Source organism: Amblyraja radiata, chromosome 25 (genome assembly GCF_010909765.2).
Source record: "Amblyraja radiata isolate CabotCenter1 chromosome 25, sAmbRad1.1.pri, whole genome shotgun sequence".
NCBI classification, from domain to species: domain Eukaryota; kingdom Metazoa; phylum Chordata; class Chondrichthyes; order Rajiformes; family Rajidae; genus Amblyraja; species Amblyraja radiata.
This window is the reverse complement of record NC_045980.1, coordinates 22,787,612-22,801,929: the sequence shown is the minus strand read 5'-3', so window position 1 is coordinate 22,801,929 and position 14,318 is coordinate 22,787,612. Positions and strand designations below refer to the sequence as shown.

General features: G+C 46.9%; 1 protein-coding gene across 1 annotated transcript in view; it reads right to left on the bottom strand.

The window, feature by feature from the left end:
- Nucleotides 1–374: 374 nt before the first annotated feature.
- The window catches only part of upb1 (beta-ureidopropionase 1), a 51,516-nt gene continuing 37,572 nt past the window's right edge, over nt 375–14,318 (bottom strand). The window contains exons 7-10 of the mRNA XM_033043424.1: nt 11,911–11,992; nt 3,259–3,301; nt 2,044–2,198; nt 375–605 (exon numbers count right to left, since the gene is read on the bottom strand). Coding sequence (XP_032899315.1) covers nt 519–605; nt 2,044–2,198; nt 3,259–3,301; nt 11,911–11,992 — 367 coding nt within the window. The 3' untranslated portion in view covers nt 375–518. The remainder of the gene's footprint in view (nt 606–2,043; nt 2,199–3,258; nt 3,302–11,910; nt 11,993–14,318) is intronic.

Below are 14,318 nucleotides of genomic sequence, written 5' to 3'. Positions count from 1 at the left end.
GTTAAAGGAAAAAGATTTAACAGGAATCTGAGGGGTAACTTTTTCACACAAAGAGTGATGGGTGTATGGAGGAGGTAGCTGAGGCAGGGACTATCTCAACGTTTAAGAAACAGTTAAGACAGGTACATGGATTGCACAGGTTTGGAGTGATATGGGCCAAACGCAGGCAGGTGGGACTAGTGTAGCTGAGACATGTTGGCTGGTGTGGGCAAGTTGGGCCAAATGACCAGCTGTATGACTCTATGACTGTGTAACTGGACACAGTTCCAACTCCATCTTTAAATTCGCTGACAACACCACCATTGTTGGATAGAGTCAGGCTTTAGGCGATAGATCGATCGACTGACTGTGAGATGAAGTGAACAGCCCAATGGTGCTTTCAAGTTGGCAACTCTTTTTTTAATAGCTTTTTGTACAAGACAAAGTGACCGAAGCATAGTGAGTGCCCTTGGGCAAAAGACGGGAAGGAAGCTGAGCTGATTAAACCCTGCCCCTCTGGTCCAGGCCTCCAGCTTGTGTCAATACTCAGTGACAATGTTGGGCTGGAAGTTGTACTGCACTGCTTGATAAAGCTCGTCCGCATACGTCTCCAGCCTCGCAGTCATCTGAGGATGAAAATTAAAATGAAGGAGTTAGGAATACAAGTTCCCCAGAGAGAAATTACCACCCTTGTCATGTTCATCCAAATGCAAGGCTGTCTCAAGCTACCAATGAAGCTCTTTGTCAGCTCGCTGCAGTTGCATCCTGCCGGACAATTAACAGCGTGCATACCCCACAACCTCCAGCTCCCACAAGTACCTCTGAGCACCAGTCTCTGTGTGCTGGGCAGGTTGGGAATACAGGACTTGTTCAGGAGGGGGTATTTCAGCAAGCCCTGGGACAGGCTACACCAAACTAGCCTGTCCCACAAAGCGTTTTCTGTAGCAGGCCAGGTCCCCTCCACTCAATGTCGCCCCTACCCCTGCACGTCTGGGCTCGCTCAATTCTCCGCCCCAATCTGGGCTCACTCCATCCCCACCCCTGGTCAAGAACACTGCTTCAGTACCAAAGGAGAGGAAAAGTAAGGATTCAGCAGGGGAAGGGTCGTGAGGAGAGGGCAGAGAAAGGGAACTGACTGGGGCATTTCAAACCGAGTAGATTGATTCAAGCTGAATGTGACAGTGCCACAGGGCACATCCCGGTTTGGGAGGTATATTGTGCCGATGAGAAGGACAGCAAGAATACTGGTGGAGAGAGTGCAGTGGATAATGCAGGCCACGAGAAAGACCCACATATGCTGGAAATCTAAAATAACAAAACAAATACAGGAAACACAGTAGGTCAGGCAGCATCTGTGGAGAGAGAATGTTTCCATGAGTACTGGGAAAGAAGTGGCAGGGAAAGAATACCTGCGATAACTTAGGAACTGGGATTGGTGTGGAGCCGAGTGTGGACGATTGGTGTGGATGCTAATAGACGGTGTAGAAGGTGATAAAGCAGGTGTGATGTGTTATACCGAATAGTCAGGGTTTGCAAATGAAGAGGGAATTCTGAGCCTACATCACAGGTGGACAACAGCAAAGATGAGCAATTCTGATACAAACAGAGTAAATTATCGGAAAGTGGAGAGTTCGATGACCTGGGCCAGAAGGTTGTAACGTGCCCAGGGTGAAAACAGGGGGCTGGTCATTACGTTTGTGTGGACATAGGCGGACCAAGGGAAAGTGTTCAATGAAACGGTCGCCTAGTCTATACTTGGTCTCGTCGATGTAAAGGAGGCTACGTCGAGAGCACCAAATGCAGTAGATGAGGTTAGTGGAGGTGCATGTGAACCACTGCCTCACCTGGTAGAGGTACTGGGGTCCCTGGATTGATACGAGGGAGGGGGTATAGGGACACATGTTACATCTCCCGTGGTTGTATGGGAAAGGACGTGGGGAGGGAGTGGTTTGGGTGGGAAGTGATGAGTGAACTGAGGAGTTGTAGAGGGAACGGTCTCTGCGGATAGCAGAAAGGGTCACAGAGAAAGAGAGAACACCAAGAAGTAGCTCCGCTTTTAATTACCTTGAAGCCCCATTTATCACTTGACTGTCTGCACAAATTGAGATCCAGCTCAGCAATAAGCAACCCGTCCCTGGTACGGGACAGACCAGGAGTGCGACTACCGTCAGGTGCAGCAACGTAGCTGGAGCCGTAGAAATGTCCAAAGTCCTTATGAGCTTTCAAAAGGGAACAGAGAAAAATGGATTAATACAACTATGCAGCATCTGACCGGACAATACACCTGAAGCACCGTCCCAAGAACTGCCAGCCATGAATATCAAATGCCAGTTTAATCAATATTTTATATCCGAGACTGAAATGCTAATAGACATCGTCCACAAGCAAAGATAGGAGACACAAAAAGCTGGAGTAACTCAGCGAGTCAGACAGCATTTAAGGAATAGGTGACATTTCGGGTTGAGACCCTTCTTCAGACGGACAGTCAGGGGAAAGGGTAATTACAGATATAGACAGTGATCTAGGGAGATATAGAACACATGAATGAAGGATATGCAAAAAAGTAATGATGATAAAGGAAACAGGCTATTCTTAGCTGTGGGCTCGGTGAAAATAAGTTGCAGACAATGAAACTCACCAGGATGACATTGAAATTAGTACAACTAGGGTGGGGGAGGGACGGAGAGAGAGGGGATGCAAGGGTTACTTGGTTAGATAAATCAATATTCATACTGCTGGGTTATAAGCTACCCAAGCAAAATACGAGGTGCTGTTCCTCCAATTTGCGTTTGGCCTCACTCAGACAATGGAGATACTCTTCACCAAAACACTAACTATTCCCCCTTGTCCCTCCCCGCTGCGACCGCCTTTCAACCAGGGCCAGACAGCCTGCTGTTGCGACTGGGAGGTGTGGATGCACACTGGCTGGGGAAAAGGTATCCGAGACCGAGATTCAGGATCAGCTTATGCTTCGGCTGCCAAATTAGCACCTCACGCGAGTCTGTAGGTTGGAGTAGTTTATACCAACATCGGCAAAGAGCCAGTGGAGTTGGGAGTGGGTAAAGGAAAGAGCTACAGGTAAGTGATGGAAGCTTCCAACAAGACTCAGTGCTTGGACAGGTGAGGAGGATGGAATAGTCATGACCTGTGTCCCAAAGTTCAGTGTCAAGAAGCCAGTCCTTTCAAGACATTAAGTTTTTTCTGGTGCGAGCTACCGATCAAGAGCTGGAGTAATAAAGGCATCAGATTACAAATGAAATAGAAAGTGTTCCTGCTTACCCTTCTTGCCATCACCAGAAGTGAACTCGTTCTTGAACTGTTCCTGGGAGGGAAGGAGAACAGATAAGGTGCAATTCCGATGGGTGAGCAGCCTAGAGTTTAGAGATGCAGCGCAGAAACAGGCCCTTCTGCCCACCGACCAACCATCACCCTTATCCCTGTCTGTATCCCTGAGGGGATGGTTTGGGTGGGAAGGGATGAGTGAACAAGAGAGTTGGGGAGGGAATGCTCTCAGCAAAGGCAGAAAGCGGTGAAAATGGGAAGGTGTGAAGTCTTGGAAATGTTCCAAGTGAATTTGAGCACAGAGTGGAAGTTAGTTAAGTTAATAAAGTCCATGAGTTCTGCATGGGTGCAGGAGGTAGCCCCAGTGCAGTTGTCAATGTAATGGAGATAGAGTTCGGAGATAGGACCAGTGTACGCCTGGAACAGGGATTGTTCGACGTACCCCACAAAAGGGTAGGCATTAATGACGACTAGGATGTAGTCCTGATCTTCCAGACCTCATTGCCGACCTTGCCCTTTTACTCTATACCTGTAACGCTATAACTGTTGTGACACTATATTCTGCCCTCTGATATTTTTTCTTTGCACTTTGTTGTACGTGTACGGCATGATTGGACACAAGTGCAGTATGATTTGACCAGATTGCACGCAGCCAAAACTGTTCACTGTACCTCAGTACACGTGACTATAATAAGCCAATACCAATTGTAAACATTGGCCAGTCACATTGCAGCTTTATCAAGCTTTGGTTCGGCAACATTTGAAGTATTGTTTTCAGTTCCGGACAGTTCAAGAATTATGCTAGCTTGAAATGTTGTGTGTATTCAATATTCTATTATTATACCAGAGAGCAGTGCTGAACAACGATCTACGTCTTTGGTGACCCTCGGTCTACACTTGATCGGACTTTGCTGGCTTTACCTTGCACTACACGTTTTTCCCTTTTCATGTATCTATCCCTGTAAATGGATCAATTGTAATCATCTTTGTCTTTCTGCTGACTGATTAGCATGCAACAAAAAAGCTTTTCAGTCTACATCGGCACACGTGGCAATAAACTAAAGGAAAAAAATATTGTTTAGCAGGCGATCATATCTATGAATAATCAGAGGTGATCTTTTTTCATAGTTTGACAATCCTGTGAAATGCTTAGGCTAGTGTTATACTACTGCCTAGTCATCATTGTGGTTTGATTGGGATGTAATGCTCGTGGTTAATTTTCTGTGGCATTGCTGACATGAATGAGAATGAAAATCTCCAACTAGGGGGCGATGCAGCCCCACGTATGTTCCAACCAAAGATACTAGAGGAGCTCCTCTAGTATCTTTGGTTCCAACACCATAAGGAACATGGAGGTGGTGTGGACAGCACTCTGGGCAGCTGCACACTTCTCAACGGGGCATTCAAGGATTTCCTCAACAACTGGCTGCAGTTCCACATCTCCTCCCCCCCCCCCCCCACCTCTCTGAGATGTTTCCTCTTACGGCAGGAGCTTTGCCTTCGAGCACAACGAGAAGGTGGCACGGGCGATGATGAAAATGATCCGACCAACATGAACACACAAACCCAGATCTACTCCCAGGTTGGCAATCCCCAGGCCCAGAGACCCTGGCCGACCAGTGTCTGGATTCTGGTCCAGTGCTTGCTGTGTGAACAGCAGAGGAAACAGCAAAACCCCAGTGCTCCAAACGCCCACAAGTATCAGGCAGCAGGATTATCTGAAAGCGTGTGGGACGTGGGTTTGAACTCCCTTAATGCAATCCAGCTGTACCTTGTCCCAGTGCCGAGTGTTTTGCGTTAATCATTAACTACAACATCGCCACAGTGAATCCTCTGCGGAGAAGGAGGTCATCGTTCTCATCGTGAAGGAACTCGCACAGCCCTGTCCAAATGTGGAACAAGTGCATGAATTTAAGAGGGGAGGTGAGAGTGACAGCCCTCACCCTTGAAGCTGAATTTGACTGGGTGTGGTATCAAGGAGACCCTGTAAAACGAATTAAATGGATATCACAGGAGTAACACCCCAATGTTTGGAGTCAGACCCAACAGCCAGCATTTGACAGCACTGGGCCTGTACTCGCTGGAGTTTAGGATGAGGGGGGGATCTCATTGAAACTTACTGGATAGTGAAAGACCGGGATACAGGAGAGGAAGTTTCCACTAGTGGGAGAGTCTGGGACCAGAAGGTATGGCCTCAGAATTAAAGGACGCACCTTTAGAAAGTTGAGGATGAATTTATTTAGTCAGAGAGTGGTGAATCTGTGGAATTCATTGCCACAGAGAAGGCAGGAGATGAGGTGGCGAGGGAAAGTTAGATCAGCCATGATTGAATGGCGGGGAAGACTCGATGAGCCGAATGGCCTACTTCTGCTCCTATGACTTATGAATTTGAACGAATTTGAACAAAGATGGTTTTTGTTGTTGGAAGTCAAACATGCTATTCCCAGGATACTGCCACAGGTGTTCCTCAGGCCAGTCCCCTAAGACGGACCACCTTTAGTTGTTTCAACAAATGACCATCCATCAAAATTGGGGATGGTCAGTCATGACTGCACATTGGTCAATTCCAGTCACAGCCTCGATGCAGCAAGACCCAGACACCAATCAAACAGGGCTGGCAAGAAGCATTTGTGCCACTGAAGTGCCCGGCAATGAGAGCCTAATTCTTGCTTCTTGATCATCCTCAATCTGGATTGATCAACCATGGTGAAACCTCAACTAAGCCTAAACCTTGGGGGTAGACTCAAAATGCTGGAGTAACTCAGCGGGACAGGCAGCATCTCTGGAGAGAAGGAATGGGTGACGTTTCGGATCAAGACCCTTCTTCGGACCCAAAACAGCACCCATTCCTTCTCTCCAGAGATGCTGCCTGTCCCACTGAGTTACTCCAGTATTTTGTGTCTACCTTCGATTTAAAACCAGCATCTGCAGTTCTTTCCTACCTAAACCTTGGAGTGTCTCTTCAACTTTGACTAATTTAGGTCCATGCTTGAAACATATCCCTTTCTTGTTCTTAGTATCAGCTCGTGGTTCTGTGAGAAACACAATTTGATAAGGTTTCTGTATGTGACATCCAAATGCTGTTGTATTTGTTCTGTGGGACACTCTTGACCTCATCCTCCTGTTTATCTTCCTTGCATTGACTCTCTTACTCAGCCATTTCTTCCTGTAGTTCAAATAACGGTCCCATTCAACATATTAAAAAGCTTTGAAAATCAACCAACTGAAACTACAGCCAAAAAAAAAGACTGCTCCCTTGCTGAGACATGGGTATCATCCTCGGCTCAACCAACAAGTCTCATATCACCCAGCAGAGCTCCTGCCGGCATTTCACCAGAGCTGAGAGAAGAGTACCAACCTCAGTGATGCATCCAATCTGGTCAGATTCACTCGCGGAGCTGCGCGAGCTGATCGATAACGAACACTCCCGGAAGCCCCACACGCCGCAGGTTCAAGCACCATGTACGGCGCACAAGCTGATGTCAAAGCAGCGGCATCCCAGAGAGATTCCCCAAGTCCCTCTTCCAAGGTTAGGAGGTCACCGATAGGCGGTGAGATAATGGAGAAACAGGAGCATGATGCAGAGGATGCTGCATGGATACTACATGCGACATGCAAGAAGTGCGAATGGCTGTAAAACAAGTGATGGCATTGTCTCATTACATCGTACCCTCCTCAGCTGCAATTGCTAGTTTGCCTCTAACCTATCTCCATGGTCCAGCGAGCAACTTCCAGCAGAGGCACATCTCTGCACAATTCCAAAGTGATGCTCAGCTGAAAACCACCTTGAAAACCAGTGTTAGTTTGCTCTGCTCAACAGAACAAACAAGCACTGGCAAGAAATTCAACTCCTGACCTTTTGGTCGATTTCTGTTTGCCTATTTGCCTTTTCTCTAGCACAAAAACGTCCCTAAGTGACCTCTGCGACAGTCCAATGCCGAAAGCTCATCTCCAGAGTGGCCTAAAGCTCTTATTTACTTGTACACAGCCAACCTTGTCTTCAAAACCACATTTGTTAAAGGCACTGGTTCTGGAACTCACCCTCTCTGCAATCTGGAAACTCCGATATAACTTCACAGAGGTACTTGGTCAGCTTTGATAGAGGTCAAGGAGGACCTTTGCCGCATGTCCCATTCCGCTACAAACGACGTACTCATGGAGACTGCACCTTCTCTTCAGCCCAGAGCCTCCAGAATGGGCATGAACATTTGCCTCAACTGCAGGTTCCCAAAGTGCAGGCACTCATGTCTTTCAAAATCTCACTGGCAACCTCCCATCAGGAGAGGCGGCTGCAGTCCTGGCAGTCTATCTGGAGTCCATCTGCAGTCCTGGCCATATCTATCTTTGGCCCCTTGCAAGAGCGTGCCACCTGATGATGCTTACCTATCCAGCTTTTTCCTGTTATCACAACTCCCAGTCACTGGAGCAATGATCCCCTGTGTTTGGAGAGCACAGCATGCTCCTGGATGTTTCAGTGACTACACCCAAGCCCTGAGACCCAGTGCTGTTGCTACAAAAACCTGCAAACAATGGAGTGCATCGCGCTGTACCTGAAACCTGGTATTACTGCTCTGTGATCCGCAAATGAACCTCTTGATCATTATGGCACATTGATGAGCAGCACTTGGGTGACTGATAGTGCAGTTTCATTGACATGACAAGGCAGTAAGCAAATTTAAGACCATTGTCTTAAATGCTAAAATGTCCTTGTTTACTATACGACAGGAACGTGCAGTCAGTGTGATATGTTTGACACCCTGAGTTTGTGGATGTCTGTTGTCTCTGTAGTGTCGCTATGTGTAAATGCAAAAAGCAGAGGTGCAGCTCTTCCTGAAAGCATTAACTCTCGACTGATGGCAGTGTCAGGTACAAGGTGTAGCAAGTCGTACCAAGTGTATAATCAGTATTAACACATACATAAACTTAGGCAGTGTCTATATCTAGTGCATTATACCATGCTAGCCACTAACTGTATAATCCACGTGGAAGAGGGAACTGCAGATGCTAGTTTAAACCGAAGATAGACACAAATAATGAAAATAATGAGGCCGCGACTAGTTCCCAGGATGCGGGAACTCCTCACGACCATGAAGGCGACTACCCGGCAATCACCCGCGAACTAAAAAGTTGCCCGAGTGGGACAGGCCCATTAGTTCCTATATTATTTGTGGTATCGTCACAGACACTGGTTCTGGATCTCAAATATGGTTGAAGGGGACACATGGCCGGAAAATCTGGAAACAGTTCGTTACACAAAGGGAGGTGCAAATCCCAGACATTGTGCCTTAAAAACATTTGGATGCACGGGGATCGACTGACATTTCTAAGCTTTGGATGGTGGGTGTGTGCTGAGCAAGGGTAGCGGATGGATTAGGGGCAGAGGATTGGCTTGAGAAAATGCCTCCTTTTACTGAGTACTTTCATCGTCCAGCTTTCCCAATCAAGAACATTTACTTCACTGGGGCTAAGTGATAGAAATAACTTTTCTATGTTGTTGCATACAATTACTGTTGCAGACACAAGATCGGCCTTCATGAGAGTGAGCAGAAAGCCACTGGCCTCCGAAAAGCAGACAACATAATAGAAACATAGAAAATAGGTGCAGGAGTAGGCCATTCGCCCCTTCGAGCCCCATTCAATATGATCATGGCTGATCACTCTGTTCCTGCTTTCTCCCCATTTCCTTCATTCCGTTAGCCCTAAGAGCAATATCTAATTTGAAAACATCCAGTGAATTGGCCTTTTGTGGTGAAATATTCCACAGATTCACAACTCTCTGAGTGAAAATTTTTTTCCTCATCTCAGTCCTAAATGGCCTACCCCTTATTCTTAAACTGTGATCGCTGGTTCTGGGCTCCCCCAACATCGGGAACATTTTTCCTGCACCTAGCCTGTCTAATCCCTTAAGAATTTTATGTTTCTATAAGATCTTATAATCAAAGATTTGTCCCATCCTGATCTTTGCTTCTTATCCCTGCTCCCATCCAGCAGAAGGTACAGAAGCTTGAAACTACGATCCTCCTGACTCAAGGACAGCTTCTTCCCCTCTTATTAGGCTTCTGAATGGTCCTTCCATGAGCTAAGGTACCGTCCAATTCACTTTTACCCAATTGCAGACATTGGAACTGATGCACTACAATGCTGAGATCTATATTCTGTACTCTTCATCTTTCTTTTTGTTCTATCTATTGCACTCGCGTTTGACTTGAGTGCATTTATGTATAGTATTATATGATTTGTTTGACAGCATGCAAACCAAAGCTTTTCACAGTACCTCAGTACATGTGATAAGAATGAACCTAAACCTAAACTGAACATCAGGGATTTCAATTTATATTTTACCATTAATAAGTTACATAAGTTAAATTTATGAAGCAGGTTCCATGACTTAAGGGCAAGCCGTCTGCTGCTTTAACAACATATTCCTGTAGTGAGTGCTGTACGTGACAGACTTAGTGCATCTTATTCCCATGCTTACCGCAGGCAGTTTGGGTCCCACAGGAGGAATAGCTTTCACTTGTGGAAAGAACTTAGGAGACGGTTAGAATGAAAAGCCATCCAAAAAAATCTTCAGAATGTAGAGTCCTGGGGTCAAAAGTTAGCCTAGTACTTCCCACACTTATGAAAAGCAGGGGAGTTAAATAACATACGTGGCTCTGGGGAATTCATCTGTTGTTTCTCTTAGAACCACATCATTGATCTTGTTCCAGAGAATCCGTATGAAGTTCTATGCCAAGGAAAGCCTGCCCCCACAATACAACCTCAAGAATTCCCAAAGCACTTTACAGCCAGTGAATTGATTTTTAAGTTTAGCTTCTGATGTAATATAGGAAAAACAGAAGCAATTGTGTACGGCATGGCCCCACAAACAGCAGGAACATAACAACCAAATACTGGCCAAGAAATTCAACTGCACTGGAGTTGTGATGCATAAAGGGAGTTTAATCCAATGGATTGAATGCAAAATTTCATGCGTGCAGCTCCAGTTGCAATACATGGGTAATATTATTCACCTTGCTCATTGCACCAGTGTGCAGGCACAAGTGCAATTTCGGCAATCCGCGAGACCTGCTGAAACTAAATGGATGCGGACTGAAGTCACAGCTGCAGTAAGAGGATGAAGGGCCCGTCTCCTCCAACTCCTGCTCACCATCCCCAACTTTGGAAGCTGAATGAAAGCTTCGGCAGAATAGTTAATGAACTTGGCGCATTGGTTAAAAGATTGGTAGGTTGATGTAAATCACCTATTATTGGTGGATGGTAGAACTGTGGGGACAGGGTGGGTGGGGGCTATGAGAGTTAATGAGCATGCAAGAGGGAATAGGTTACAGAGAAATAACTGGGGGCATGGGACTTAGAATGAGAAGTTACCCAAAAATGGCTTCAGAATGCAGAGCCTGATTGCTCTGAATGCTGGCATAGACTTGATGGCCTCCTTCTCAGTCATGAGAAGCAGGAGTAGGAGGGAGGTCCTCCATGCCTTAAGAAGAGATAGAAGGAGGATATTGGCTAAAGTGATCAGTGACAGAAAGAAGGAACTGAAATAAGGGGCTTCCCATAACCTGGTTATGCCTGGCTGATTGCCAACCCGGGTTCAAGGGGATGCCAAGCTGTTCAGCAACAAGAGGGTAGTAACGTGGTGGTTCTTCATCAGATCCACTGTGAGGACTGGGATCGCTGGCAGGTCATTGTCTAGTGATTATCCCTGTGTGTTGATGTCACCTTCCTGTTCCGCTGTGGGAATCATGCAGCACACAAGCCGACCCTCCCACCTCATCCATGCCAACCGTGATGTCTATCTACACTAATCCCTTTTACTCACACTGGACCAGTATCCCTCTGCTCTTTCCCTATCCAAGAATCGATCCCAATGCTATTTATATCTTCTAATCGTTTCCCCTTCCACCACCTCCTGATAGCTTGTTCCAAATGGCCTGTGCGCAAAACCTACTTAAATATTTTCCCCCTCAACTTTAATCTACACCTTCTATTTCTGCACTGTTGCCCTAGGAAAAAGACCCTGACCATCTATACTGACTATGCCCTCATCATTTTATAACCTCCAAGGTCTCTCCTCAACGTGCTGTGCTCCACTGAGAATGGACCACATCGATCCCAGCTCCCATAACTACAGCCCACCATTCCAGGCAACATCCTGGCAGATATTTTCTGTATACTCCCTATTGCTACAACATCCCTCGTGTAACGTGGGGACCACAATGGTACTCAGTACTCTAAGTGAGGCATCTACAATGTGTTGTACAACTGTCACACCATGTCCCAGCTCTTGTACTCAACGACAGTCTATGAAGGAAGCATGCTGAATACCTTCTTCATTACTGCATTCACGTGTTAATTATTCTCAGGGAACTGTGGACTTGCAGCCCATGGTCTCTGCATGTCAATGCTCCAAAGGTCCCTGCCATTTACTCTGTATGTGCTCCCAGAATTTGATTTCTCCATTAAAGGTCCAGACACTGGGGAGGAAGAACTCCTACAGCGATTCATTGACAGCTATCCATGGCAGGAAAGTGCGAGAGGAGGTGAAAGTAGCACCCTGGCATCCCATTCCTAGACCGATCTGTTTCAGCTATGCAGGTTGGGCACGAGATATTGACTCAGCACAGCTAGACAACGGCTGCTACTCACGGTTCCCACTCGGTTGATGGCGCAGGTGAAGCAGCTGTTGGCAATAGCTGCGTTTCTGGCTTCAATGGGCCACAATGGTTCACTGCAACGTTTACAAGAAAAAAAAAAGTTAAGACACTAAAATGATTCCATTCAATAAATAAAAGATGAAGATTGCCTGGCCCAACGTCTCCACGGGGTCTTTGCTGCTGTTCCACCTTTGGCAGAGAGTGCAGGAGTAAGCAATTACTGTATTTCCCGGCATTGAAGACATACCCACATTTTGAGTTGCTAAATTTTGAAAAAAGGCTGGCAGGACATAGAATTTCTCACGCTCAAAAAAAATAAAAATAAAGAAAGTAACAATTCAATTTGCCCAAGACTTCCAAATCCCCTCCATTCTGAATGACTGAATGGGTGGGGGGTGGAGGGTGACGGCAGGTGGAGAGATGGTTTGAAAAACGGGAGCACACCGGGACTCTTGAGCTGGTCCCCTCACTGTCCGGTCTCCGAGCCAGGTCAAAAATAGTGATTACGAGAATTTCAATACTAATACCTACTGTTTTTGTGCGCGTGACAAGGCAGCAGCATTCTCATTCGCTCTGTTATTCTCACTTGATCGAGAACCGCCACACACCTCCAGAGCCAGCGTGCCACGGGACTGGCTGTAGCGCCCAGGTCAGCTCGCTTGCCCCAAGTTTGGCTGTGACACACAGGTTGGCTGCGTGTGGCTGCAGCTCCCAGGTCTGCTCGCTTGGGTTCGCTTGAGTTCGGAGTACGGGTCATAGGTTGCCAACCCCTGTGTTAGGCCTCATTGTGTTGCCCACCCCCCACCCCACCCATGTTTTAAAAGCGATTTGGCCCAAGTCTATCTTTCTTGGCTAACAATTGAGCCTTCGGTCTCCAAGACACAGGTAAATTTTCGGGCCTTATTTTCGGTTAAAACATAGCATCTTCATTGCCGGGAAATACAGTAACCAGCCATTCCCACCATTCAATGGGCCCTCAATGGCTTAGAGGGAACTTGCACACGAGAACCCAGTGGTGGGACACGATTGACAGAGGTGACGGATGGACCTGGAACAGGGTCTGAAGGGTCTCGACCCGAAACGTCACCCATTCCTTCTATCCAGAGATGCTGCCTGTCCAGCTGAGTTCCTCCAGCTTTTTGTATCTTCGGTTTAAATCAGCATCTGCAGTTCCTTCTTACACAGGGTTTGTTTTGTGTTCCACTGACCTTCAGTCTGACCTCGAGCATAGGGACCAAAGTTAACCTTGCACGATGCCAATGCAGGAGGGGACAGAAAACCTGTCCAAATTGGAAGAAGTGGCAGCGGAGGTTCAACGTGACCTCAGTTCCTCCAGCTTGCGTGTGGTCTCACTCTGGCAATGGAGGGGGCCAGGACAGAAAGGTCAGTGTGAGAATAGGAAGGAGAGCTAAAATGGTTAGCAATCCACAGATCCAGTAGGTCTTGATGGCCCGAGTGTTACTGGGGCATATCACCAACTTGGTGACAAGGGGCTGGGAACTGAGGGTGTAAAGAACATGTGAGGGGACATGGGTAGATAGGAGGAGAGAAGAAGACAGATTGGATGAGGGTTGCCCAAAATTGGAGAATTCAATTTTCATGTTGTAGACTACCCAGGCAGCCTGTTCCTTTAGTTTACATTTGGCCTCACCCTGGCAGCGGAGGAGGTTGAGAACAGACGGGTCAGTGCGGAAATGGGAACTGGAATTAAAATGGCTGGCAAACAGGAACTCTAAATGGCTGTGGTGGACAGAGCGCAAATTCACACAAAGTGGTCGCCCTTTCTGCGCTAAGCCTAACTGATTTGGTGATGTATGCATCCCGATCATTAAACTTCCTTTACCATTGCACCCATGTTTCAAACCTGTAGATAACCGTGCCAACCAGCTGCTGCCGAGACTAGACTGGGTCACAGTGGTGCCCCCAGCCCCCTGGAGAACCTCCCTCTGCCATTTAGTGGCATCTGACTGCCACCTTTGATCCTGGTCTGCAAGGCTTGGTTCCGACATTTCCCTCCCTGTAGGAGATGCTGGCCATGGCTTCAGTCTGTGCCCCTCTCCTGCAGCTGTGCAAGCAACAGCCTGCAAATGTATGCTGAACAGGGCTGACAAAGGCTGGAGCCACAATGTGATGTGTGCAGAGACAACAGTACAGTTCTGCTCCAGTTCAAATTAATTTGTCCATCAGCACAATCAAATTTCTCCCCATAATTGTTCAATTTAAAAAAATTCAGAAAGAGAACCACTGCGTTCCTGAATGCACTTTTCAACTCTAGCATAAATTGTTAATCCTTCACAGTCCTTGAGCATTTTATTCCCAGAGTGAGTCTCATGCTGTGCAGCAACAGCTGCATTTCTAGCAGAGTCCTTCATGCCTTTAGTAAGTAAATACATCCCACAG